Source organism: Sus scrofa, chromosome 3, assembly GCF_054392235.1.
Source record: "Sus scrofa isolate SSC_HxYL_T2T_F1_AM1 chromosome 3, Sscrofa_HxYL_maternal_Yorkshire_Landrace_v2.0, whole genome shotgun sequence".
Taxonomy (NCBI): Eukaryota; Metazoa; Chordata; class Mammalia; order Artiodactyla; family Suidae; genus Sus; species Sus scrofa.
In genome coordinates this window covers 112,815,119-112,842,377 of record NC_139385.1, presented here as the reverse complement: position 1 = coordinate 112,842,377, position 27,259 = coordinate 112,815,119, and the positions used below count along the sequence as shown (strand labels likewise).

The 27,259-nt window shown below is 43.2% G+C and overlaps 1 protein-coding gene and 1 non-coding gene across 4 annotated transcripts in view; both read left to right on the top strand.

Annotated features, from left to right (window-relative positions):
- The window catches only part of TMEM178A (transmembrane protein 178A), a 56,364-nt gene extending 34,650 nt beyond the window's left edge, over window positions 1-21,714 (top strand). For all 3 annotated transcript variants that reach the window (XR_014842161.1, XM_021088342.2, XM_021088341.2), the window contains 3 exons: window positions 5,667-5,780; window positions 9,094-9,231; window positions 20,727-21,714. Coding sequence is in view for 2 of the 3 variants with exons in the window: in XM_021088342.2 (XP_020944001.1) it covers window positions 5,667-5,780; window positions 9,094-9,231; window positions 20,727-20,968 (494 nt within the window). In the remaining variant the exon portion in view is untranslated. The remainder of the gene's footprint in view (window positions 1-5,666; window positions 5,781-9,093; window positions 9,232-20,726) is intronic.
- LOC146404860 (signal recognition particle RNA) lies at window positions 9,630-9,918 on the top strand. The gene has a single exon (XR_014842634.1).
- Window positions 21,715-27,259: the final 5,545 nt, after the last annotated feature.

Sequence of the window (27,259 nt, the reverse complement as noted above, 5' to 3'; positions counted from 1 at the left end):
GCCAATTTTATTAATATTTTCAAAGAACCAATTTTTGGTTTTGTTTATTTTTTTTTATTTTTCTAGTCTCTACTTCATTTATTTCCACTTTAATTATGTAATCTCCTTCTACTTTGGGCTTAGTTTGTTCCTTTTTTTTGTATTTGGGTGGAAAGTCAGGCTAGATTTGATTTAAAAATTTCTCTTTTAGGAGTTCCCGTCGTGGTGCAGTGGTTAACGAATCTGACTAGGAACCATGAGGTTGCAGGTTCGGTCCCTGCCCTTGCTCAGTGGGTTAACGATCCGGCGTTGCCGTGAGCTGTGGTGTAGGTTGCAGACTCGGATCCCGTGTTGCTGTGGCTCTGGCGTAGGCCGGTGGCTATGGCTCCAATTCGACCCCTAGCCTGGGAACCTCCATATGCCGCAGGGGCAGCCCAAGAAATAGCAAAAAGACAAAAAAAAAAAAATTTCTCTTTTAGTGTAAACTTACAGCATTTACAGTCATCAATTTCCCTCTAATCACTGCTTTAGCTGTATCCCATAAATTTTGATATACTGTGATTTTGTTTTCATTAATCTCAAAGTGTTTTTAAATTTTCCTTGTGATTTCTTTTTTTTTTGACTCATTGGTTGTTTAGAAGCATACTTTGGGAGTTACCTAATTTCCACAAATTTCTGAATTCCATATTTCCTTCAGTTATTATTTCTAATTTCATTATATGTGGTCAAAGAACATACTTTGTATGACTTTATTTTAAATGTACTGAGATTTGTTTTATTGCCTAACATGTGGGATCTTGGAGAGTGTTCTACATGCACTTGGAAAGAGTGTGTATTCTGTTATTTAGTGGAGTCCTCTATAGGTGTCTGTTTTGTTTCGTTGATTTGTGGTGGTGTTCAAGTCTTCTGTTTCCTTGCTGACCTTCTGTCTAGTTGTTCTGGCATTAACGAAAGTGAAGTACTGACGTCTCCATATATTGCTGTTAAATGGTCTCTTTCTCTTTTCAGATCTGTCAGTTTTTGCTTCTTGTATTTTGGGGGCTCTTTTGGTAAGTGGGTATATGTTTTTAGCTGTTACATCTTTTTAGTGGATTGACCCTTTTATCATTATAAAATGTCTTTATTTGCCTCTCGTAACAATTTTCAATTTTATCTTAAAGTCTATTTTGTTTCATAATAGTATAGCCATTTCATCTCTCTTTTATGCCTGTTTGCATGGTATGTATCTTGTTCCATCCTTTTATTTCCAACCTACTTGTATCTTTGAATCTGAAGTATGTCGGACATCATATAGTTGCATCGTGCTGTTTTTTTCAGTCATAGTCTGCTTTCAATTGGAGTGTTTTGTCTATTTACATTTAATGTAATTCCATTTAAATGTTTATCTATGTTGTAACATTACAAATCTCCTTTGTTTCTTCATGTGGATTCAGTTACTGCCCTTTTGTTTCAGAAGGAGTCCCTTTATAATTTCTTGTAGATCTGGTCTGCTGGTGACAAAGTCTCTCAGTTTTTGTTTAACTAGAAATGTCTTATTTTTTTTTTCCTTCATTTCTGAAGCATAACTTTGCTGCATATAGAATTCTTGGTTAATAATCCTTCTTTTCAGTGCTTTGAATATGTCATTCCACTTCCTCTGGCCTCCATATTTTCTTTTTCTTTCTCTCCAGGGCCACACCTGTGGCATATGGAAGTTCCCGGCTAGGGGTCCAACTGGAGCTGCAGCTACAGGCGTATTCCACAGCTCTGGTAACCCACTGAGTGAGGTCAGGGATCAGACCTACATCCCCACGAATAGTATGTCAGGTTCTTATCCTCCTGAGCCACAAAGGGAACTCCACGGCCTCCATGTTTCCTGATGAGAAATCAGCTTCTAATCTTTTGAGGAGCCCTTATACATGACTCATTGCTTTTTTTCTTGCTGTTTTATTTTTTGTCTTTTTTCTTTTGTTTTTCTTTTTTAGGGCCACACCTGTGGCATATGGAGGTTCCCAGGCTAGGGGTCAAATTGGAGCTGCAGCCACTGGCCTATGCCACAGCCATAGCAATGCCAGATCTGAGCTGCATCTATGACCTACACCACAGCCCATGGCAACACTGGATCCTTAACCCACTGAGCCAGGCCAGGGATCAAACCTTCGTCCTCATGGTTACTAGTCAGGTTTGTTCCCACTGAGCCATGATGGGAACTCCATTCTTGCTCTTTTCAAGATTCTCTATCTTTGGCTTTCAACAGTTTGATGATGATGTGTCTGGATATGGATTTCTTTGTGTTTAACCTATTTTTAGTTCATCAAACTACTTAGATATGTAGATTCATGTTTTTCATCAAATTTGTGTAGATTCAAGTTTTTGACAATTATTTCTTAAATATTCTTTTTGTCACCTTTTCTCTATCCTTCCTGTGATTCCAATTACACTTATGTTGGTGTGGTTGATGGTGTCTTACTGCTATCTGAGGCTCTATTCATTTTATTCTTTTTCCTTTTTTTTCCCCTCAGACTGGATGATCTCAGTTGATCTGTTTTCAAGTTTGCTGGTTCTTTCTTCTGCCTGCTCAAAATTCTCTTGAGCCCCTCTAATAAATTTTAAAATTTCAGTCATTATAGTTTTCTACTTCGTAACTTCTATATATTTTTTTCTTTTTTCCTTTCACACTTTCTATCACTTTATTGGTATTCTGTATTTGGTGAGACATCATTGTCATACTTGCCTTTAGTTCCTTGGACATGGTTTCTTTTAGCTCTTTGAACATATTTCAAACAGCTGATTTAAAATCTTTGTTCCGTGAGTTCAGTGTCTCAGCTTCATCCGTGATAATTTCTATTGACTGGCATTTCCCCCATCATATTTGAACCACATGTTCTTTTTTTTTTTCTGTGTATGTTTTGTATTTTTTAATTGAAAATTAGGCATTTGAAAAAAAAAATCAAAACTACCACGAGGTACCACCTCACACCAGTCAGAATAGCCATCACTAATAAATCCACAATAACAAATGCTGGAGAGGGTGTAGAGAAAAGGGAACCCTCCTGCACTGTTGATAGGAATGTAAATTGGTACAACTACTATGGAAAACAGTAAGGAGGTACCTCAGAAAACTATACATAGAACTACCATATGACCCAGCAATCCCAGTCTTGGGCATATATCTGGACAAAACTTTCCTTGAAAAAGACACACCCACCCACATGTTCATTGCAGCACTATTCACAATAGCCAAGACATGGAAACAACCTAAATGTCCATCAACAGATGATTGGATTAAGAATATGGATATATATACACAATGGGATACAACTCAGCCGTAAAAAAGAACATTTGCAGTAACATGGATGGAGCTAGAGACTCTCATACTAAGTGAAGTAAGTCAGAAAGACAAATACCATATGATATCACATATCTGGAATCTAATATACACACAAATGAACCTTTTGACAAAAAAGAAAATCATGGCCATGGAGAACAGACTTGCGGTTGCCAAGGGGGAAGGGGAGGGAGTGGGATGAATTAGGAATTTTGGGGAAAAAAATTAGGCATCCGAAATAATATAATGTAGCAACTGTAAAAATTAGATTCTCTCCTCTTCAGTGTTTGTTAATGTTTTTGTGTTGTTGCTGTTTATTTCTTTAGTGACTCTCCTGAGCTAATTCTGTAAAGTCTGTATCCTTTGTTGTATGTAGCCCTTGAAGTCTCTGCTTGGATAGCTTCATGGGAAGCTAATTATTGGACAGAAGTGTCCTTAAATGCCTGAAACCAGGAAGTCCTCCAGTCTTTGCCAAAGGGCCCTGTGTGTGTGCATTGCGGCATGCATTCAACTCTGCTTTAGCCTTCACTTCCTGCTTACACAGAGCTTCAAGGTTAGCCTGAGGATGAGGATGAGTATCAAGTGGAACGGTAGTTTTTAAAAATACAAATGCGAGCTATTAATACATTTGCAGTCTGTTATGTGTTATTATTCTCATAGCAGATCATTTGCTCTTTGTAAGTACAAGCATTTTCTGACTTATGAACACATAACTCATATGTAAACACTGAACTTATATGCCTTAGACTTCACAACCACGGCCAAGGGCCTATGTTGAAAAAACAAAGAGAAAAATAAAGAGCCTGGAGCTTTTAGAGACTCTGTGGTTTCATGAGAAAAAAAAAAAAAGCTCCAAAAAGCAGAGATAGAATTGGGTAGTGTTTCTCAGCTGCCTGCATCAGAATTACTTGGGCTGTTTATTAAAATTTAGATTCCTAGCTCTATCCCAAGTCTTTTGAATCTAAATATCTTGGGTGGGGTCCAGGAAGCTACTTTTTAAAAAATGTATTTTATTGAAGCATAGTTCATTTACAATGTTGTGTTAATTTCACTGTACAGAAAGATGATTAACTTATACACATATATGCTTTTTCATACTCCTGTCCATTATGGTTTATCACGGGATATTTTTTTCTGAATTTTATGACATTTATAGGTATACAACGGGCATCACAACCAAATTTTATAGCTTTCAGGAAGCTAGTTTCAACTAGCCTCCCAGGGATTCTTATGCACAGTAATGACTGAGAAACTGTTTAGGGAAGATGATCCTAAGCCGCCTTCACATCAGGGACTAACTATCTCAGGATGTAAACTGTGCTGAAATACTAATCTCCCCCATTTCGATGCCTGATTTTTTTTTTAAAAGTCACTTTATTTTTACATTTACTCAAATTCTACCAACTAGAGATTTATTTGCATCTATGAGGATTTGTTTTAACAGCTGCCAGAGTTAAAGGATTAACTTCACTCACAGCTCTTTAAAATTAATCTAATCAGATCGCATTTATCCAAACAACTGACCAAAATGAATTGCAGGGAAAGAAGGAAGTTTTGTTTTGTTTTAATTTGAAGGGAGGATAGCTACCTTCATGGTATTCAGAAGACTTTGGGGGAAAGTAGGCCTGTGTTAATTTTTGCAATGAAAGCATGGGTTGGGAGGGAGGCTAGACGGTACTAGATAAAGCAGTGGGTCCATCTGGCTATTTCAAAATATTGTGCCTACGACCAGAAAAGGGAGGCAAAACTTGTTTCCCTCCTTTCTACTTTTATTATTACTCTTTCGCTCAGGACCTAGAATTCAGCTCAGTACAATTTGTATTAAGAATTACATCAGCTGCTCTAGGGTTAGTTAGACTCTTGTGGGTTGTCTGGAGACCTAATCACCACTGGAACCAACACGTAGAAGTTTCTTTATGGAAAAATGTCTTCTAGTTTCCCAGTAACACACTTCCTAACATACTCTTTGATTCAGCCCATTTGAGAGTTTGAGGCTGGCTCATATTTGGACTCGTGAAGTTTATCTGTGTTAATTTAAAATTCCAAGCTGATTTCTCCCAACTGTCTGTATACTTTTAGGCCCTTTCTCCTTGAGGAGTTTTGTGTTTAGTTAATACAGATTCAGTGTTGAAAGAACAATTAGGGGAGTCTAGATCCTTACCAAATTTAATATATTCAAAAACGAAAGTTGATTTTAAAAATTATTTCCTGTTTGGGGTTTTTACTGCTCTGACTTGCCTCTGTTAATGAGAGTAATCATGAGATTCTTATGCCCTCCCTCTTCAGCCCAGTGTAGGGCACATTATCCATCCTGCCTTCAATTTGAGAATTCTATTACAAATGCACAGGCAAGTAAATCGCATTTCTTATTTCCTTTAAGGGATTGCGCAGCGATGTACAGCTATCAAGTACCACTTTTCTCAGCCGATCCGCTTACGAAACATTCCTTTCAATTTGACCAAGACAATACAGCAAGATGAATGGCACCTGCTTCGTGAGTATTTCTGGGGAAGGGTCAGTGAGCAAACGGTGTCTTTCTGAACAAAAAAGAGTTCCCACCAGCCCTCTCAGGCTTGGCCTGAAAGATGCCATGCTGATCTCTGGGGCCCTTGGGACCCCAACCAACAGGGTCAGAGATGCAGAGGGTCATCTCACTGTGCCCTGGTCACAACTTGTTTACAGATCGAGGGTGTGAGAGTCAGGTGCGGGGCTTTGTGGGACAGTGCAGTAAATGTGTTTGTCCCCGCTGGATATGTACACAAGCCACCTCCAGAGTGATTCCTCCACCACGTCATGCGGTGTGAGGCCTTGATCTGACAATTGTTTTAGTAAACCAAGGAGATTATACCTTAGGTGCTCCTATTTTTGTTTTGTTTATCCAATATTCATTTTAGTTACTGTATCTATCTCAGACCTTGGTATTTCTGCTCAAATATCTTTATGAGTGGATGTGGCAGTTTTCTCAGAGGGTGTCTGTTACTTTGATGGCAGAAACTGTCTCTGTTGCTGCCAGGAAAAATGTGAAACTCTAGAAAGGATCATGCAGTGCGACCCCAAAGAGGGCTGATATTTACCTGAAAACTGTCGATTCATGCTACCTAGGGATCGATAATTCAGGAAAGCAAAAAACGAGGCCTCATTCTTTTTCGTGTTTACCCTAATCAGAGGTTGACATTGTCATTTTCCAGTGACATAAGCAGCAAGGACTTCTGTGAGTTTGTTTGGTGACCAAAGTCACTACAGAAAACCAAACAGAATTTCATTTTGTAAGAGAAATCTCTTTGCAGATCAAAGGGCTCTATTTTGAATCTCAGACACGTGAATGGAAACTCTTAAGATATTGCCCACAGCACTGGTGTAATATTATAAATCTTATGACTGACAAATTTAGGACTTGGAAAGTCATTGGCTAAGATGTGCTTTATTTCCTTTCTTTCTTTCTTTCTTTCTTTCTTTCTTTCCTTTCTTGTCTTTTTAGGGCCACACCGGCAGCATGTGGAGGTTCCCAGGCTAGGGGTTGCATCAGAGCTGTAACCGCTGGTCTATGCCACAGCCATAGCAACACCAGATCCGAGCCACATCTGTGACCTACAACACAGCTCATGGCAACGCCCGAGCAAGGCCAGGGATCGAACCTGCGTCCTCATGGATGCTAGTCAGATTCATTTTCACTGAGCCACAACGGGACCTCCATGAAATGTGCTTTATTTCTTAATAGTATGACTTCCTGAAACTTCTTTCTTGCTGGCTGATCTTAATGACCACTTCTCTGTAGAACTTAGAGCCTCATCTAAGTGTTCTTATATCTTAATTCTTTATGAACATATTTGGAGTTCTTTGCCCTAATCGTCTATCCAGAAAGCCACATAGTTACTGGTTCTAGTCAGGTGAGAAAAGATCATCACAGAATCCTGAAAGAGAACCTTCTCTCTCTCTTTTTAAAATTTTTTTGAAGGGTAGTTTATTTACAATGTTGCGTTAATTTCTGCTGTACAGCAGTGATTCAATTACATATGTATTTTTTCATATGTATGTTCTTTTTCATATTCTTTTTCATTATGGTTTATCACAGGATATAGAATATAGTTCCCTGCGCTTTGTTTATCCATTCATATATATAATGAAGCCTTATCTCTTTAAGAGTTTGTACCCTGTTACTGCTCAGCAAGGCATTATTGAGCATTCTCCTCTTAAGCCTCTTTGGGGAGTGCATGGAAAGATGCTTTCGGCAGTCTCACGCATGGCTCTTTGCAGGAAAATCTCACTTGGTGATCTGCACCATGTTTACCAGATAAACTTAACATGTCTGGTACTAAGGCAAATCCCACGTGGGTTATAGCCAAACCTTGTGCTTTTTAATGGCCAGAGAAAAATAAAACTCGAACCACAGGGAATTTAGGAGGGTGTGAGATAATGGTGGCTGAACTATTATTACACTGCATGTCTCAGAACGACTTACACCTTAACATTAAACAGACCCTTTAAGTGATCGGTGCCTCTGACCCCTAGCTCTGTGGTATCAATGCTTCCTCTTCTAGGCTGCGATGCCCTGCTTCAATTTAGATGCTCTGAGCTGGAAATGAGAAATCCCTTTAAAAGAAACGGATGGTCCATGTGTGACAAGGGCCCGACTGGAAGCTGCTGGATTGCACCCTCTATACATCACCTCTGAGTCACAGGGGGGCGGGGGAAACAGGAACACACAAGGAGGTGGCGGCTGCCCGAGCACATTCGCAGCAGCCCACACTCCTGCAGAGGGGTGTGCCTCTCTTCTTGGCTCTTTGTGTGCACAGGTGCGCATTGTCCACCTTGCCCAGACCTGTTGACTGGCCTCAGGGGCAGACTTAGGTTTGGAATCTGTTGCTTTAAGAAGGATCATAGAAATTTAGGGCACAATTTTAAAAATTGGCCTTGTTTTAAAAAATAAGAGAGGGAGGAAATGGAAAAAAAGCAAGACAGCAGGGGTGGGGTGGGGTTCATGCAAAGTGGAAGTGTACCCAGGTGTGTATAGTCAGCCCATCTCTTGGTTTGGTGCAGACGGTGGGGGAGGGGCTGGGTTCCTGGCCCAGTGATTACAGTTGTGCCTTTGTGATGGACCCCATTGGACAACTGTGTATACAGTGGGGCTTGACCCATGGGAACAGTCCTTCCTTCACCTGAGTACTTGGGTGCTTGGGTCATAAGGCTTATGTTTAAGAGGAGAGAGCGTTTGTGAGCAGCTCTCTTGCATATACATATGGTCCCTATTTCAGTAACAATTGCCTTCACTTTCTCAGATCCTTTTTGAAAATAGGCAGGAGTAAATATAACTAAAAAATAAAACAAATGGCATCCTTGGTGCATAGGTAGAACCATATTTCGCTGTAGCTCACTTTTTAGGCTCTTTCTCCAAAGTCAGATTAATTATAGCCACTACCAGGGTGTAATTAACCACTACATTTCTATCATTCTTTTAAGGATAATAAAAATATTTCGCAAACCTTCCTCACTCTTCATTGTACTAAGTAGCTTTGCTATCTATTACCCAAGTTTACCCTGGTGTCCTCTGGTCTGCTTTCTACTTGATGTCGACTTCTCCATGGACTCAGACAAGGTAGATGCTGACACTTCAGTTGGTTACACCTCATCTGGCCTCTTACGAAATGCCTGGGGAAGAGAATGTCCTAAATCAGCTTGGCCCTGTGGACCCTACACCTGCCCGCGTACCTCATTAACTTTCACCATGTCTGCAAAGCTCTTCATTCTCTAATTTTCCGTGACTCTTCTTCTTCTGCTTATTATTTTGAATGTTTGTGTTTTGAGATTAGATTTAAGAAGAATCACTGCTGGCTTCCTGGGCATGGCTGTGGCCGTCCTGCTCTGTGGCTGCATCGTAGCCACGGTCAGCTTCTTCTGGGAGGAAAGCCTGACTCAGCACGTGGCCGGACTCCTCTTCCTCATGACAGGTACGGGGAACATCTCTGACACTTCTGGCAATGGGGAAGGCTGCCCTGCCTGCAGCTTTCACTTTGTTCTCTGTCAGTTTTCTCTTCACTTGTGAGAAAAACAAAAGTTGTTGGAATTTGGTAGGTAATATAGAATTTAAAGGAAACAAGTGTTAGAAAGTGCAGGAGTTCCCATTATGGCTTAGCGGTAATGAACCCAACTAATATCGAAGATATGGGTTTGATCCCTGGCTTTGCTCAGTGCGTTAGGATCCAGTGTTGCTGTGGCTGTGGCATAGGCTGGCAGCTGCAGCTCTAATTTGACCCTCAGCCTGGGAACTTCCATATGCTGCAGGTGTGGCCCTAAAAAAAGTGCAGCCCGGATTTCCCTATGTTGGCCTGTTACAAGGACGGATGGAGCTAGGCTCTGTGGTGCATGCCTGTAGTCCCAGCTACTCGGGAGGCTGAGGGTGGAGGATCTCTTGAGCCCAGGAGTTCTGGACTGCAGTGCACTAAGCCAATCCAGTGTCTGCACTAAGTTCAGCATCAGTACGTTGACCTCCCCAGAAATGAGGACCACCAGGTTGCCTAAGGAGGGGTGAACTGGCCCGGGTCGGAAACAGAGGTTAAAGCTCCCGTGCTGATCAGTAGTGGGATCAGTCTGTGAATAGCCACTGCACACCAGCCTGGGCAGCATCTCTTCTGTTTGTCCCTCCCTAATTTAATAAATGGGACTTCTGTATCTTCTAAATCCGTGTATTCCCTTAAAAAATAATAAAAGTTTGCCTTAAAAAAAAAAGTTAGATGGAAATGTCTTGGGTGTCATCTGCACATGAGCCAGGTCTGATTTTTCTGTCCCATTCTTTCATTCCCTGCCCCTAACCCTGGCCTGCACTCTGGGCAAACGTGGGCCTTTGCCTCCCAGAAGCTGGTGAGCTGAAAGAGGGTGAGAAGTGAGCACGGCCCATGCCCCCTGGGCTGAACGTTAACTCTAAGTCTGTCTCTTAGTGATGGTGTCATTGGTGTCAGTTTTACACACGTAGCATTCATTCATATCACTCCACAGGTATTTTTTGAGGACTTACTATGGACCAGGCACTGTTGTAGGTGCTAGGGACACACAGTGATTGAGGCAGGCAAAATCCTCCTCCATTTCCATTGTGGGGAGACACAAATAATAATATGTGATGGTGATAAAACTACGAGGAGGAAAAATGAGTTGCAATAGGGGACCCTGTTCCCCGAAGGGAGTGTCCTACAGGCAGAGGAAACCGCAGTACTGAGCCTGAAGGCGGAGATGGGTTGATGCAGGTGCCATGAGCCACAGAAGAAGAGGTGTGTGGCTGAAGAGCAAGGAAGGAAAGGACAGCATCACAGGAGGGGAGAAGCAAGTAGTAGCTTAGGTTTTAATTCAAGGGCGATGGAAGCCGCCAAGAGGGTTTAAGCCCAGGAGTGACTTCATCTTAAATCAGGAGATTGGAAGGGGGTGTGCGGAGACGACTGAGGTCTTTTTGATTAGCAGGTGAAGGATGTTTTTGTCTAAGAAGGAGTCAGGAGCTGAGTTGATGGCTGAAATTGACTGAAGGTGGCTGCCAGGAAAGAAATCTTCCTTCCTGCTCCTTCACAGAAAATGCGTACGTGAGTGATGAGTGAATGCCAGGTTAACGGGTTCACAGAGTACACGCGGTATTGGAAGTAGTATTACTCTAAATGTGTGGCCATTTTGAATAAGCATTTTCTGCTTCCCTGAAATTCTGTTAGTCAAGTAACCACGACTGGGTCATTCACTCAAGCCCCTGTTAAGGGGAGGCAGTGGCGCCCCTCGGTGGCCGGTACCATTTTCATAGCTTCAGGAGCTGGCAGGTAGGTGGCGCTTGCCTTCGGGTGGGTCCACCAGTTAGCTTCGGTAACCCACCTCACGGACAGACCCTTCCTTGAGATGGCGCTGTCACTGGCAGCGACGTGGGATGTGGATGATTGTTGTAAGCGCCAGACACACCTGCAGAAGTCACTGGCTCCTGAATAAATCTGCAGAGAAGCACCCTGAGTTTTCCAGATTTGAGTGAATATACAGAGGCTGCAGGACTGTAGCCCAAGGAGGCTAAAATTCTAGTTCCTCGGGTTTTGAAGGAGGATTTGAACCCACAAGACCAGCCATGGGGTGGGTGCTTGCCTAGGGGATTCATTTAAAATCCAAATTATAGACAGAGCAGGTGAGGGCAGCAGAGTTGAAGAGGCCTGTGCTGCCCAGGGGATTTCATTAAAAACTCTCCCCTGTTTTCTTCTCTCCCTTTATTAGTTGAGCCCCCATTTTTCTAACTCTTGTCCTCATATACATCAAAGACATGCAGATTCACTCCCCCAGCCCTGGAAAGGCCCTGCATGGCATCCTTAGGAACATGAAAGGAAAGCCTCAGTAGTAGTAGTTTTTAAAAGACACTTTTTGTATGGGTAATACATGAATAATTTAGGATTCTCTTAGATATAAAACAATTGTTGGCATTAAAATAAATCACAGGACCAGGCTTGGCGAGCACTCCCTGGGAGGCGGAGGGGCTGGTTTGGTTTTAAAGGAAAGAAGGAAGGGTGGGAGCTTGGTTCTGGGTTGGCTCAGAGGAGAGCTAGGAGCCTGCCTGACTAGGTCAGTCCTGGCTTCCCCTGCTCAGTCCTCACTCCTGATCCTTCTGTGCATTGTAACTCCAGGCCAGACTGGCTCAGGGCTCGGTGGAATTTATCACCACAAGCACCTGTACAATTGTTAGAGAAAAATAAAACCAGCAGAACAGTAGCCACAGAAGCAAAAACCCATAGGAACCCCCCCTACCCCCACAAAAAAAAAAACAGAAAACCAAAAAACTCACCACAAACATATAAACTTAAAGTTCGATAGTTTGATGATTGTTTCCGAAGGATTGACAGGCAACATAACACTGATTGGCTTTTTTTTTTGATTGCCCAAACAACATTTTTTTTTTTTTTTTTTTTGCAATAAAGGGAAAATCCACTTTGAGATCCCACCACCTGAAAAATTAGGTTGTTAAAATACTTTCCTAATTGTGGCCCAAATCTCATCCAAGTCTTTGTCTCATTAAAAACAGCAACTGCAGGGAGGGAAGTAGCTATGGCTCTGAAAGGGTAGCTCAGGGCATCACTTTGATGGGAATACTCTGTATCTGGACTGTGATGCTGTCACATAATCTGCACATGTGGTAACATTGCACAGAACTAAATTCACACACACCCAAGTGAGTGTGTGTAAAAATGGTGAAGTCTGGATAAGGTGATGGATCATGTCATTGTTGGCTGTGCTATTACACTCTAGCTGTGTATGATGTTACTATTGGGAGAAATCGGGCAATGGGTATATGGCTCTCTCTGTGTTACTTCTTTCAGCTGCGTGTGACTCTATATTTATTTCAGAATAAAAATTTAGAAGAAAAAATGTTTGTGTCCATCATCACGTGGAAAGTATTTCGTTTTCTGGGCCTCCATGTGACATTAATACCATAAGCATTCTCCATGTCCCTATATTGTTCTGTATTTGGTTTTTAATAGCTTTTGATAGCTGTATGTTCTTCTACAGAGTAGAGTTGCTGTGTTGTGCTCTCTTACTGTGGGATTTAGGGAGGATTATTTCATTTTTGCTACTACAAATAATACTTTTCCATTTCCTTTGTGAACATGGAGAGAACTATGCAACTTTGTTGCATGAGATAAATTAGCTGTAGGACCTTCGCCTGTAGCAGCAGGAGATGACCCAAGTAAGGGTTAAAAGAATTGATTTTAATTAAGCAGAAATGTCTTCAGCAGCCCTAGTCAGCGTCACTCCCACAGAGTTTTGATGCTAAACTTAGCCTCTTCTAATGTGCTGGCGTCTTCAGTCTCTACCTGAATTGATTAGGCCAGCCTTCAATGAAGATCATCACTGATGTGACAGTTTGAGATGTTAAAATGGAAACTTGAAAACAATCTCTGTGCTTCTGCCTTATTGCATACAGACAGCTCCTGATTACCCACGTTTGGAACAGCAGGGCTGCTGGCTGTCACTTCTCTCTTGTTTCTTGGGGCCTCTCAAGGGGTCTTCCAGCAGGGCCAGGGGCAGGCCCCACATCCCCCAAGAGCCCCAAATGTAGCCTTTGGACTTCGTGTCCTCTCAAGTTCCACACATGCCACAGGCACAGGCAGGGGAGTAAGGGAATAAAACATCATCCATCCAGTGGTAAGAGGCTGCAGGTTAGCGGACCCCACTGCCTTCAGGCACTGCGAGTGAGCAGTCCCATCAACTTTGTGTTTGTTTTTGGTTTTTATTTTGGCTGCCCCTCAGCATGTGGAGTTCCTGGGCCAGGGATCAGATCTGAGCTGCCACTGCAGCTGTGGCAAAGCCGGATCCTTTAACCCACTGTACTGGGCCGGGATCGAACCTGCATCTGGATGCTGCACAGACACCGCTGATCTCACTGTGCCACAGTGGGAACTCCTCCCATCAACTTTAAACGATACATTCTATTAGGTTGCCATTGTGATAGAATGATGATTATCACTCGATGTCAATATAGATATTTTAAAGTGTTAGTTTATTCACAGCAGATTATATTTTAAGTATAATTTTTTATGTCTCTGTTGTAGGGTTTTCATGATCTTTTCATTTACTAGGGGTCTCAAAAATTGGATAAAGCTTGGTCCTGCCTTGATGGGCGCCTCCATTCCACTCCACAGGCTGTGCCCTGAGTGGCTCCTGTGGACGAGGCTGGGCCTTTGGGACAGCAGAGAGAGGAGACAGCTCAGACTGCCCCAGCAAAGCTTAGGAAGGGGTAACGCTCATGTTAGGTGACCCCCTGATTTGCTTCAATACATTCCCAAAAGGGGCTCCTCTGTAGACGTATTGAATTATCCAGGTTATCCATTGATTGTGACCTAAAACTATTGGTCTGTAATGCCTTATCTGAAGTCCTTGGAGCCAGGGTACATTTTGGATTTCAATATTTTTAAGTTTTATTTTAGAAAGGTAATATTATGTATATATCCTATATTAGCTAACATTCTAGCAGAGTCTGAAATCAAATGCATTAACATTTCTGCAGCAAAACATGAATATTCACACTAGGTGGGATCAATAAGGACTATAAATAGCCTTATGTGACATCGAGCCAGGGTTTGCAGGTCAATGAGATTGCTGCGGTCTTTTGGAAAAAGATGGGATGTGTTTTGGATTTAACAATTGCAGATTGTGGATCTTTATTTGATTTTTTTTTTTTTTTTTGACGTTTTGTCTGTCTCCATTAGTCCTGCCCAGTCATTTGGTTAAGGCAACTTAGCAATGGCTTTTTGAGCAGTCGGTGTGAAAAGGAGTGTGAGGCGTTTTTTCTGGAATTGCAAAGAGACCAGGATGATGAGCAGGCCATCTTTTGAAGGAGTGGAAAAAAAAAAAATCAATGTTTACGCCTTTGGGTGTTGCGGCTATGTTATTTTTTTTTTGTTGTTGTTGTTGTTGTTGCTATTTCTTGGGCCGCTCCCGCGGCATATGGAGGTTCCCAGGCTAGGGGTTGAATCGGAGCTGTAGCCACCGGCCTACGCCAGAGCCACAGCAACGCAGGATCCGAGCCGAGTCTGCAACCTACACCACAGCTCACGGCAACGCTGGATCGTTAACCCACTGAGCAAGGGCAGGGACCGAACCCGCAACCTCATGGTTCCTAGTCGGATTCGTTAACCACTGCGCCACGACGGGAACTCCGCGGCTATGTTATTTATCAAGCAGGCTAACCAGGGTGAAGCAGCTTCCATTCCTTTCCACCTTTCAAGCACATCAAAGGAGGACAGTCAAGAGAGTGGGCCCAGTTACCAATTTTCATCGTACCAGCTGGCCATGGGCACCGTGAAGAGTTTAGGGAAGGAAATTAGGTTGATGATCTGGGATGGCAGTATAAATTTACTTCTGTCCTGATCTGAAAATATCCCTTCTGGTCTTGTAATTCTGTGATATCACTGTATCTTCTAATTAAGAATATTGGCAGAAAACCTTTTAATATTTTAGAGGAAAAGTAGCTGCATACAGGGCTTTTCAGAAACAGTAATTATCCCCCCTTTTGAGGATACTACCAGCAGTAGCTGGTACTGAGCTTGGGGCTTGTGAAGCGCTTCCCCCTGGCACCACCAGCCGGGGCTGAAGACTGTCAGTGGAACAGTCATAGCAATGTGGGATCTGAGGTGATCACAGCTCACGGCAACGCTAGATCCTTAACCCACTGAGCAAGGCCAGGGATTGAACCCACAACCTCATGGTTCCTAGTCAGATTCGTTAACCACTGAGCCACGACGGGAACTCCAAATAATTCTTTTTTTTTGTTTTTTTTTTTTTTTGTTTTTGTCTTTTTGCTATTTCTTTGGGCTGCTCCCACGGCATATGGAGATTCCCAGGCTAGGGGTCGAATCAGAGCTGTAGCCACCGGCCTACGCCAGAGCCACAGCAACGCGGGATCTGAGCCGCGTCTGCAACCTACACCACAGCTCACGGCAACGCCGGATCGTTAACCCACTGAGCAAGGGCAGGGACCGAACCCGCAACCTCATGGTTCCTAGTCGGATTCGTTAACCACTGCGCCATGATGGGAACTCCCAAATAATTCTTGAATAACATTAAATAACACTTTAATTGTAAAATCTTGCTTGGGCCTGTAAAAGGGGTAGAAATATACTTCATACACTGACCACACACACAGACAATGTTATTGGCTGAATTGCATGCCCCCCACCTCACATGTTGAAGTTCTAACCCCTAATACTTAGGGATGTGACTGTATTTGAAGACAGGGTCTTTAAAGAGGTGATTAAGTCTAAACGAAGCCATTAAGGTGGGTCCTAACTTAATAGGACTGGTGTCCTTATAAAGAAGAGGAAATCTGTACACAGACAGTGAGAGAGCAGACTGTGAAGGCTCAGGGGGAGACCGTCACCATCTTTAAGCCAAGGAGAAAGGCCTGGCAAGAAAGCAGCCCTGCCAGGACCTCCATCTCAGATGACTAGCCTCCAGAACTGTGAGAAAATAAATTTCAGTTGTGGCAGCCTCCTGGTCCGTGTGACTTTGTTGATATGACAGCCTGAGAGAACCAAGACATGAGGAGCTGTAAAACATGCATATGGAACTAAAGTAGAATTCTACAGGATCCAAATGGACCTAAAACTGCTCATCCAGTGACCACAAAGATGTTTTCATCCTTTAAACAACACTTTTTCTTTTCCCCCTTTAAAAAAATATCCTGAGGAGTTCCCGTCATGGCGCAGCAGAAATGAATCCAACTAGGAACCATGAGGTTGCGGGTTCAATCCCTCGCCTCACTCAGTGGGTTAAGGATCCAGTGTTGCCATGAGCTGTGGTGTAGGTCACAGATGAGGCTCGAATCCTGCGTGGCTGTGGCTGTGGCGTAGGCTGGCAGCTGCAGCTCAGATTGGACCCCTAACCTGGGAACCTCCATGTGCCACAGGTTGTGGCCCTAAAAAAGCCAAAAAAAAAAAAATTATATATATATATCTTGAATGGGTTAGGCCTCTTTTACCAAAAGCTTGTTGTCAACACTGGAAACAATGCTTTGTCTCCTCTCTGAATATTTTTTTGTAATAATCAGAAACATCCCTGCCCATCCTACCAATAACAGCTGTGATAGCTATCTATTTGCCAGCTTCCTTAGAGATGTGAATGTCTGGAAGGGGGAAGCTCTTTAGATAAGCTCTTTTGTTCACCTTTGCTTTTCTCTCACTCAGAACCACTTCAAGAGCATCTTGGAGGAAGAAAAAGGTCACTCGAAGATGAGCTTTGGGGCCATTTGTGGGAAGGGGGAAGGGCAGACAGGGGGCATGTTTGCGGGATCATGTGACCTCTCTCAGCTGAATGAGTAAAAAGCAGCAGGAAATACAGCAGATTTTCATCAAGGTTTGATGATGTTCTTTTCTACAAAGATCTTGTGTCACAGAGATGTATGTACTATTTCAGGATAAAATAAACACTAATAAGGAATAAAAATAAGACAAGCAATCAGGTTCGCAAGGCAAGATAGACCCAAGGGTGAGATTAGCAGCCAAAAAACCTGCCATGAAGTCCCCGATTTCTGCTCCTGGTGGGCCACTAATTTAGTTTGGGGGACATTTCAGGTCTCTGGCAAACTCGGTTAAATAAAGCCATTTTCTTAGTGACATCATTCACAGTGTCCATGAGGTAAGTACAAACCAAGTGTCCTGGGGAAGCACAGTGCTCATGACACTCAGGGCAGAGAAAGTCATCCTGAGGTTAAGCCCTCAGGGTAGGTTGTCCCTTATAATCTTTTTCTATTTGGTATGAATTGGAGGTAGTTATGCTGAAATTCATTTCACCAAAAGCAATTTTATGGAGTTGGCAGGGGAGAGGTGCTAATAAAATCAACATTGAGCATAAAATCCAAAGGAAAACATGCAGAAAGAAAAATCCATGACATTCAATTTTTTATTTAGCTGCCTAACACTGAGTACTAGATTGGCTAGGAAATCTTGGGAAATGCTTATGTTCTGTGTCCAATTTTAGAGTCACAGCAATTTGACACTGCAAGGGACTTCAGGAACCAAGTCCCCCATTTTTTTCCTCTAGAGGAAGCTCAAGAGAGGTTAGATCATGTCACACTCACATAGTGATTAGTAGCAGAGCTAGGGACCAGAATATGCATTCCCTGCATCCCAGCCCAGTGCGTTGGGACATCAAAGGATGATTAAAAGTCTTAGTTTGAACTCAAGCTTTCAGAGGTCATTAAAACTATGTACTTGTAGGGAGTTCCTGTTGTGGCTCAGTGGAAACGAATCTGACTAGTATCCATGAGGATCAAATCAGGGTTCAATCCCTGGCCTTGCTTGGTGGGTTAAGGATCTGGCATTGCGTGAGCTGTGGTGTAGGTCTCAAACCCGGCTTGAATCCCACATTGCTTTGGCTGTGGCGTAGGCCGGCAGCTGTAGCTCCAATTTGACCTCTAGCCTGGGAATGTCCATATGCCACAGGTGTGGCCCTAGAAAGCAAACAAAACAAAACAAAAAAAGCCCCCAAAACAAACAAAAAAACCCAACTATGTACTTGTAAAAAGCCTCTTAGATATTCAGCTGTGTGCAGTCGGTTAAATGCAAAATAGAGCTGTTTCTCCGGTAAAGTAGTCATTGTTCTATTATTCTAGTTTACCTGTTGATACTCCAGAGATCAAATTTTTCTAACTGCCTCACTGTTCTATTACCAGCATTCATTAAAAGGACCTTGCTAGGAGTTCCCGTCGTGGCGCAGTGGTTAACGAATCCGACTAGGAACCATGAGGTCGCGGGTTCGGTCCCTGCCCTTGCTCAGTGGGTTAAGGATCCGGCGTTGCCGTGAGCTGTGGTGTAGGTTGCAGACGCGGCTTGGATCCCGCGTTGCTGTGGTTCTGGCGTAGGCCGGTGGCTACAGCTCCAATTCAACCCCTAGCCTGGGAACCTCCATATGCCGCGGGAGCGGCCCAAGAAATAGCAACAACAAAAAAGACAAAAGACCAAAAAAAAAAAAAAAGGACCTTGCTGTATACAAACGCTGTCTTTGTTTAGATGCCTGTGAAAACATTCATGGAGATGTAAGAACATTTGCTCTTCACAAGGTTTGAAAAAAGCAGAGGAGTATTCAGTTTTTGAGTGGACCATTCCTTTGTGAAGGAATTATTTCCATCATGCTTTTTCTTTGGAGAATTCAAAAAGTGATATGTTTACCGTAGTAATCTGGAGCCAGAAGTCAGAAGACAAGATTTCATCCTTTTTAGAAAAACAGAATCGCTTTAGAGTCTGAAATAGACTTGGGCAAAGAATAGGAGGTATCGAATCACCTCAGATCAAGCATCCTTTTAATTTAAAACATTTCTTTTCTAAATGCACATTTGGAAAAGGATTTAGGCACTGTGCCTTTATGTATTTGAGTGCAGGCAGAATTCTAGCACTTGAAAATGGCCATTTCTGTCTGCTCTGAGTTTGTTTTTCTGCTAGTGTTCTGATCTCCGAAGCTCTATTAAAAAGAAGTGGCGGTGGCAGGTGGGGGAGGTCCTGTTACTTTTAAGCCTCTCAGTCCCCAAATCAGTGTCTGTTTTCCTGCGAAGGTGCTGCATAGAACCTTAAGGTTGCCAAAGCAATTTTCCAGGAGTTTCCATCGTGGCGCAGCGGAAATGAATCTGACTAGGAACCGTGAGGTTTCGGGTTCAATCCCTGGCCTCACTCAGGGGGTCAAGGATCTGGTATTGCTGTGAGCTGTGGTGTAGGTCGCAGATGAGGCTCGAATCCTGAGTGGCTGTGGCTGTGGCGTAGGCTGGCAGCTACAGATCTGATTAGCCCCCTAGCCTGGGAACCTCCATGTGCAGGGGTGAGTCACTAAAAAGAAAAAAGACAAAAAAAAAAAAAACCACGCCAAAGCAATTTTCCAGCAAATGTATGTAACCTCCATTACAACAGGGATAAACCAAAGTATGAAAAAGAAACGTGGAGGACTTGGAACAGAACTGAACATTCTGAAACTTGAGTGGATACTTGACTGGGGCCAGTTTTTGCATTCATCGCCCCCTTCAACTCAGCAACTGCCTCATTGGGATCCCATGCTACCAGATACTAGATACCCTAGTATCTACATCCTAGGGTACTAAAAATCCTGTGTTTGGGGCTTTTGAAGCGTTTTCATCAGAATCCTGATTTTAGTATCCTGAAAGAACAATTACACGTAACATGTGTTGTTAAAAAAAAAAAAAAAAAAGATAAAATTCTGGGTCTGTCCATTGTCCTTATGCCACCCAAATTACCTGCATTCTGAGTGGTTGAATTATATGAACTCCTTGAAATATATGATGTCAGCTATTTTACCTGAAGTCCAACTTCCTGGATTTAATTTATGTTAAAGTCTTATATTCATTCATAAAAAAAAAAAAAACAAGATTTTTGAGGCCCTAGAATGTGCCAGGCTCTGTGCCTTAAAAACCTTGTGAAAGTTCATTTTAGATCTTATTCACAGGCAACGTGATAAACACAGTGATAATGGTAATCAGAAAATGAAGACTTAGTATAATGATTGCAACAGTCTGAAAATGTGTCAACTCAGATATGGATCAAAGGGAAATGAAAACCATCTCTATTAGGTTTGAGTGATTACGAGATTTTTTTCCCTTCAATTAAAATTTTTTACTAAGTTTTTAAGGATAAAAAACTGAATTCAAATTTACATAGCCTTTAAATGAGGTAATTCTAAATAATTCAAGTTATCAGATTTACCCCCCCCCTTTTTTTTTTCCACTCCACTATCTCCAGAACCTACCATATAGTCTGGCACATAAAGGTTTTGCCAATGTTTGTTGAATGAAGTAGCTCAAGTGAAAGAATTGTGGGTCCTTTATTAATTTGGACTGATCATCTCATCTGTTGATTTGCTTTTCACAAAGGCCTGTCTGGCATTTGCCTTGTAGCAGGCAAAACTGTAACCGATGGCTCTGCTCTCTTTGTATTATTTATAGGAATATTTTGCACCATTTCCCTCTGCACTTACGCTGCCAGCATCTCCTATGATTTGAACCGGCTCCCGAAGCTAATTTATAGCCTGCCTGATGATGTGGAACATGGCTACAGCTGGTCTATCTTTTGTGCCTGGTGCAGTTTAGGCTTTATTGTGACAGCTGGAGGTCTCTGCATCGCTTACCCATTGATTAGCCGGACCAAGATTGCACATCTAAAGTCTGGCAGGGACTCCACAGTATGACTGTCCACGCTCAAGTTCACTGCTCGGTGGCCCGTCCACGGTGCGGACCACTCTCGAAGGGGACGGAGCAGAGTTCGAGTCAGCATCCTAAGCACAAAACCGGTCTTTTTTGTCATAGACCAAAAACGGTCATTCCAGCCTGTTGCCTGCCAGCCCCTTCTGGATGACTGATAGCAAATCCTGCTAAACCTCCATACCTTTCCAAGGACGAAACTACAGCGGATTCAAGTGCTTTAATGACTATTTATGCTTTGACTGTGAGGTGTGGGGAGCAGTGCCATGGAGCATTTGAATTTGGAACAAGAGGGGACCTCGATGGAAAAATTTGTATGATGGCCATTTATTTCAGAAAGTTTGTATATAACAATTACCCGAGAGTCATTTCTATTTGCAAAGGGATTCATAACAAAGCGAGTATCATTTTCTTGTCATTGGACCGTGCTTGTTAAATTTTAATGCGGCACCTTCAGAACTTGTCCTAATGGTGTCTTGTTGTGTCAGCACCAAGTATTTGTGCATTATTTGTGGATGTTCCTTGTGACAGGAAGGTTCTTCTGTTGCCTTATTTATTTTTAATTGAAGTCTTTTCTTCGTCTTTATGCTGGTATCAAAAATCATAAGAGAAACAGATCAACCGTGGAAGAACTAATCTGTAATACTATGCAGTATTTGAAGTCCTGTCTATCGTTCAACCTGTCTCTTTATGTTAACTGGATTTCTGCATTAAACAACTGCCCCCTTGTTAACCTGGGTGTGTCTTCCTGTCTTTCAGCCGTGGCAATAGGGAGATAGCCATTCGGACAGGTGGAAACGCTGCTGTTTTAATAGTTCTCATCAGGCCTTCTGTTGGTCTTTTTTAATTGATCCTTTGTAGCAGCCACACGCTTGCTGTTGACAAAATACGTCTTTTTCCAAACTTATTTTCAAACTTTTCCATAGTCCTTTGAGTTTTCTTCTCTCACTCTTCCTCTCTGTTCTGCCTGGAGACAGCCAACCATAAGGATTCACAGTCTCTGGCCTTATCCTTGGACCTGGGTTTTGACCTTGGCTGCACATTAGAATCACCTGATTAATTCTTCAACTGTACCTAAACTGGGTCCCACCCCAGACCAGTTGGCTCCAAACGTCTGCAGCTGGGCCTGAGCTTGAGTCTTTTTGAAAAAAAATCTCAGATAATTCTGATGTGCAGCTGGGATTGTCCTGGGCCAGAGCTGCAGTGATCTCCTTAGTAGCTGACACTTAGCACTCAATAACCGGGCTATGTTTGTTCCAGGTATAATTTCATTTAATCCTCTCAAAAGCTCTATGAGGTACTGTTGGGCTGCACTCCACAGGCCTGCAAGCCTTGTAGTTAGTTGTCCAGCCTCCAGACTGAAGAAAGAGCCAGGATACAGCAACAGAGACAGCCACGGTTTATTGAACAGGAGATCTCACACAACAGAAGCAAAAGGTCCTGGAGCAGCACCCCACCATGGATGGCTGAACTTGGCAGCAGCTTCCCTACCTGGGGGAGAAGGAGGCTACCACTTTTAGGGGGAATTGACATCAGGTTGCTTCATCAGTTACCAGGGAAGTCAGCAACGTGGGCACATCCCTCACAGCCCCAGAGGTCAACAACCATCATGAGGGCAGATGCTTCCCCTCAATAAATCAACAGGTGTGGAGCCATTCAGACTTAAGGGTTAGAGCCATCACTGGCTGGGGCAGAAGGCAAGCACATCGGTGTGAGCAGGGTGTAGGGGAAACAGTCTGGTGGCTCAAGGGATGTACAAAGCACAAGAGAACCGCCGTCTTGAGTGGCCTGACCGTACAGGTAGGTACTCTTATTCCATTTTGCTGATGAAGAAGCTGAAGGGCAGAGTCGGAGCTTTTGCCTCACGTTTTTCTCTGTTTGGTATAGGATGGAATCACAAACCCTTCCATGGTGTTTTCTTACCTTTCCCTGGAAGGCTGGGCACGAGCGAACGTCTAAGCTTTTCCTTTTAACGCCAGCATTATCCTATGTGCTGCACACAACGTGTGAGAAATTTGCTCTGTAAAATAGGGAAGGCGCCAGAAGTACAGCCGTGTTTCAGATTTAATTTCACAAAAGACGCTTTTCTTCCTCCTTCATCATAAAACCTGACTTGGTACTTGTAAAAGAATAAGGGTCATCTGCCTACCCCCACCCCCCAAATCAAGCCTGCTTTCCAAGTGATAGTGTCCATATATTGTCATATGAGCCTTTCCGAAGAGGTTAGGTGCTCTCGCCAAGGCCTGGGGTTATATTCCCTGGCAATCTCTCAGGCCTGTTTAATAAACCCGTCCCCCTGGATGAGATCAGAGACACAGAGAAAGGGGCATTTATTTTCAATTTATTACGTACGTGGGAACATTTCAAAGCAGGGGAGTTATTTCTTTGAAGTTTTCTTTAGAGAGCCCCACAGAAGATGTCAAGACTCTTGAACATTTATATTCCAACCACTGGAGCAGCGTCTGAGTGAGTGACTTTTGAAGTTTCTGAGAAGCTTCCTAGGGGTTGGAGGTGTGAATGGAAGAAAGCCTCGGCATGACAGAAGGTTGAAGGGTTCACACACCAGAAAGATTTTCCCAGAAGCCAGGGGAATTCACTTCGAATGCAAACATGTGTTGGCAAGAACAGAGCTTCCTTGCCTTTCAGCCCAAGTGAGCTCGGAGCAAGATTCCTGGCCTTCTGTTTACTGTCATGGAGTGTGAGCAAATGTTGCCAAAGCCGGGCATCTGGGCCGCCCCCCTCCCCATCCTTAGGCTTCTCTTAGGGGTGTTTTCTTAGTTGGCTTGCAAATGGAGAGTGGTTAAAGTGGCCACATGGTACTGCACGGGCAGAAGAATTGAGTCCATTGGTTTATTCTTTCTAGGTTGTCTCTGTCCCACTTCTAGCTGCATTCCTGTAGCCACACTGTTGTGGGTTTTTTTTGCCTGGGGGCAGGGGGAGGACTTTTTTTTTTTTTTTGGGCAGGGCAGAAACAGAGGTAGCTAAGCTCCTTGAAGTGAGGATGCAGTGGGTCCAAAAAGGAGGGCAGACCAGAGATCTGAGTTTGTGGGCTGGAATTGCTCAAGGGCATCCCAGAGACTGGCAGAGAAAAAGACAGCAGTCCCAGGATTCGCTGGGTCCATGCTCACCCTGAGGTGGTAAGGGCCTTGGGGAGGATGGTGCTATGTGGTATCCAGGGATACTGGGCCCTTGCTCCTGTGGCTTTCCTACCCCAGTCATGGATTCAGAGCAGCAGAATCAATGGACTGGGAGAGACCAGGCCTTGGAATCATGGACTTCTCATTGGTAGCCAGTCTGATCCTTGGAAGGTCTGGGGACATTGGCACATTGGGGTGTGTGTGTCCCCAGTAATGATTGAGGGCAAATTCCCCTTAGTCCTGCATGAAGGGACTTTGAATAGAAAGTGGACTTATAGGGAGTTCCCGTCGTGGCTCAGCAGTAACGAACCCAACTAGTATCCATGAGGACTCCGGTTTGATCCCTGGCCTTGCTCAGTGATTTGGGGATCCAGCATTGCCACGAGCTGTGGTATAGGTCGCAGACACACTCAGATCCCAAGTTGCTGTGGCTATGGTGTAGGCTGGTGGCTGCAGCTGTGATTCAGCCCTTGGCCTGGGAACTTCCGTATGCTGTGTGTGCGGCGCTAAAAAGAAAAAAAAAATGGTGAGCTTTACCCCAAACCTTGACGAGATAACCATGGGCCCTGCATACCCCTCCTTTAAACAATGTTCTCGGTTTATTTGAAATGTTAGAACTATTGCAGCCACTCCAAGGGAACCCTACTCCCTCCTTCTTTGCAGCACCATGGATCCTTAGGAGTCCAGGAGGTAGGAGACTTACATAGGATGTAATTTCTCCATAAAAGTCATTATATCTTTCAACAAATATTTATTGCATTCCTACTACGTGCTTAGTAGGATTCTAGGCACTTGGGAAACATGAATGAAGCAAAACAGACCAAGGTTCTTGCCCCGTGAAGCTTATTCTAGTAAAATGCTGTAAAGTACAAGTAAAAAAATCGAAGTCACCCTTTTGAGCCCCACATGATTTCAAAAATCCAGGATTAAGGTAATTCAACACAGTTATTAAATTAAGTTTTGTTTGAACTACATTTTCATTGGCTGTGCATTCCACTTCATATAATTCTCATTTGAATCTATCCTCAGTGACATCAAAAGTACATTATTAACTTTTGTGTGGGGGAGGGATGAGTTTGCCTCTGGAAGCTCTCCCATTTGAACCTTAAATCTGACAAAGGTGCACATTCAAGTAAGCCTTGGTCGCCTGAGCTAAGGAACCTGATTCTGAAGGTTACCTGAGCTAAGGTCGAGAAGGGACCTGGGATCCTGGAGACTCAGGAAGTCACAAGGTCGAGGTAACCCACCCAGTGGAGGCCAGTACGTCTTGGCTGCTGATACTGTTTCCTCTGTGTTAGGGACACCCACTTGTGCTCTTCCTGGCTCACGCTGGCTTTTCCTTTTGTCTCAGCTTCAACATAACCCTCCTAGAAGCCGATGATCATGAGGACACCACACTGCTTTAACCCCTTTCCCGCCCAGTTACACTCCGAGTGGTAATCACCTGCTCCCCCCTCATTGGATTGTAGACTGTTGCAAGGTGTGTAAACTGTGTCTTGATCAAGTTTTGTCTCCAGTGTGTAGCCCTGGAGCCCAGCAGGTGCTTATAAATCTTTGGGGAATAAATGCATGAATTCTGAGTCACAAAGACAAACTCTCCTCTTCCCTGGACAGCACTGACTCCCTTAGCATCAATTCTAGGGAACCCATAAAAAACAGACAGTCATCTAATAGGCTAAATGGAATGAGAATATAGCTTGGCAAGCAAGGAAGTCTCATTAGAATAATTAAAAGGACTATTAACCCAAACTAACCCAGATACAAGTTGAAATGTGTTATGAACTAAATACCATGGAACATTTGATGGTTCAGACAATATTAAGTTAGTAACCTCAATGCGGTTCTACACCTCAATTTAAAGCTTTACCATTTATGTGCTAATAATGTTTCAAATCTCTAATTGGAGTTGTGAAAGGAATGCTTCAAAAATGATTTCCTTTGAATGCAAATAGCTATGCTGACCAAGAACCCTTTTAAATTGGATTATATGAATTTCCCTAGGGCCCTGTCCTTGGACCAGAATTTCTCCTTGCTGCAGGACAACCGCAGATGCTTGAGGATGCTCAGGGCACCCCCACTGCATCCTGGAAACACAGCTATCCACTATATTTCTTTTTTATATACAATCTATATTTTGCCAACCTTTAAAGCAAAGCTTTTAATTGTTTTAAAACTTAATATGTGTTCTTAAAGCACTCATAAGAGAAAGACAAACTGGTTGGCTAAAAAATAAGATACTTTTCTGTCTTTGTCTCCTATTTTTTCTCTCTGTCAGCATATTTTATAAATTACTGCCTGCTTTGTATAAGGCCTTGAGCTACCCATGGACTTTTGTGAGGCCTCTCTGCAGACAGGAACTGAGAGAAGGCCATGGGTAGAGGGGTGAGAGCAAGGGGGCAGTGTAATATGTGAGATTTCCAAGATAGGCTGAGTTTTGCTGGCCACCATAAGGGTTTTATTCTGGCAGTGGAAAGCAATGACAGTCTTTAAAGGACAACAATGGGATCGGATTTCTACTTTAACTATGGACATCAGTGTTACTACCATGTGGAGAATGGATTGGAAGAAGGCAAGACTGGAGGAGGTGAAACCTGTTGAAGTCAGTGGCGGTTGGGGGGCGGGGTGCTACTGGAAGCCAGGAGACACAGTGGTGGCTGTGAATATGGTGATGAAGATGGAGAGAAGTGGGCAGATACATTTTAGAGATGGAGTTGACCAGGCATGCTAGTAAATTAGATGGAGAGGAGAAAAGAAGAGACATGATCAAGGTTAACAACTGCATCATTTTAGGGTTAGGTTATTTACTAATGAAACTATGGATCTTGTATCAAAAATGGGATGCCATAGTTTGAAAAAAGGAAATAATAGAAAGTTTTATGGCAAACCCACTGTAGCCTAGGGTGGCACCTCGGTTAGGATAAATCCTTAAGTGAATGGAGCCCAGGATTGAAAAGCTATAGTTGAAATTCTGGTCCAGTGGCCCCCGATGCACCTTCTCTCTAATTGATCCAATGGCCAGCTTTGTCCTTTTTGGTTTCTAAGTTGTTCTCCAGAAGCTGCCTCTAGCAGAGTTGGAAAATAGGATTTAGTCTGAATGTGAACTTGACCAATTCGTGGTGACTGGGAAGATTTCAGTCCAGC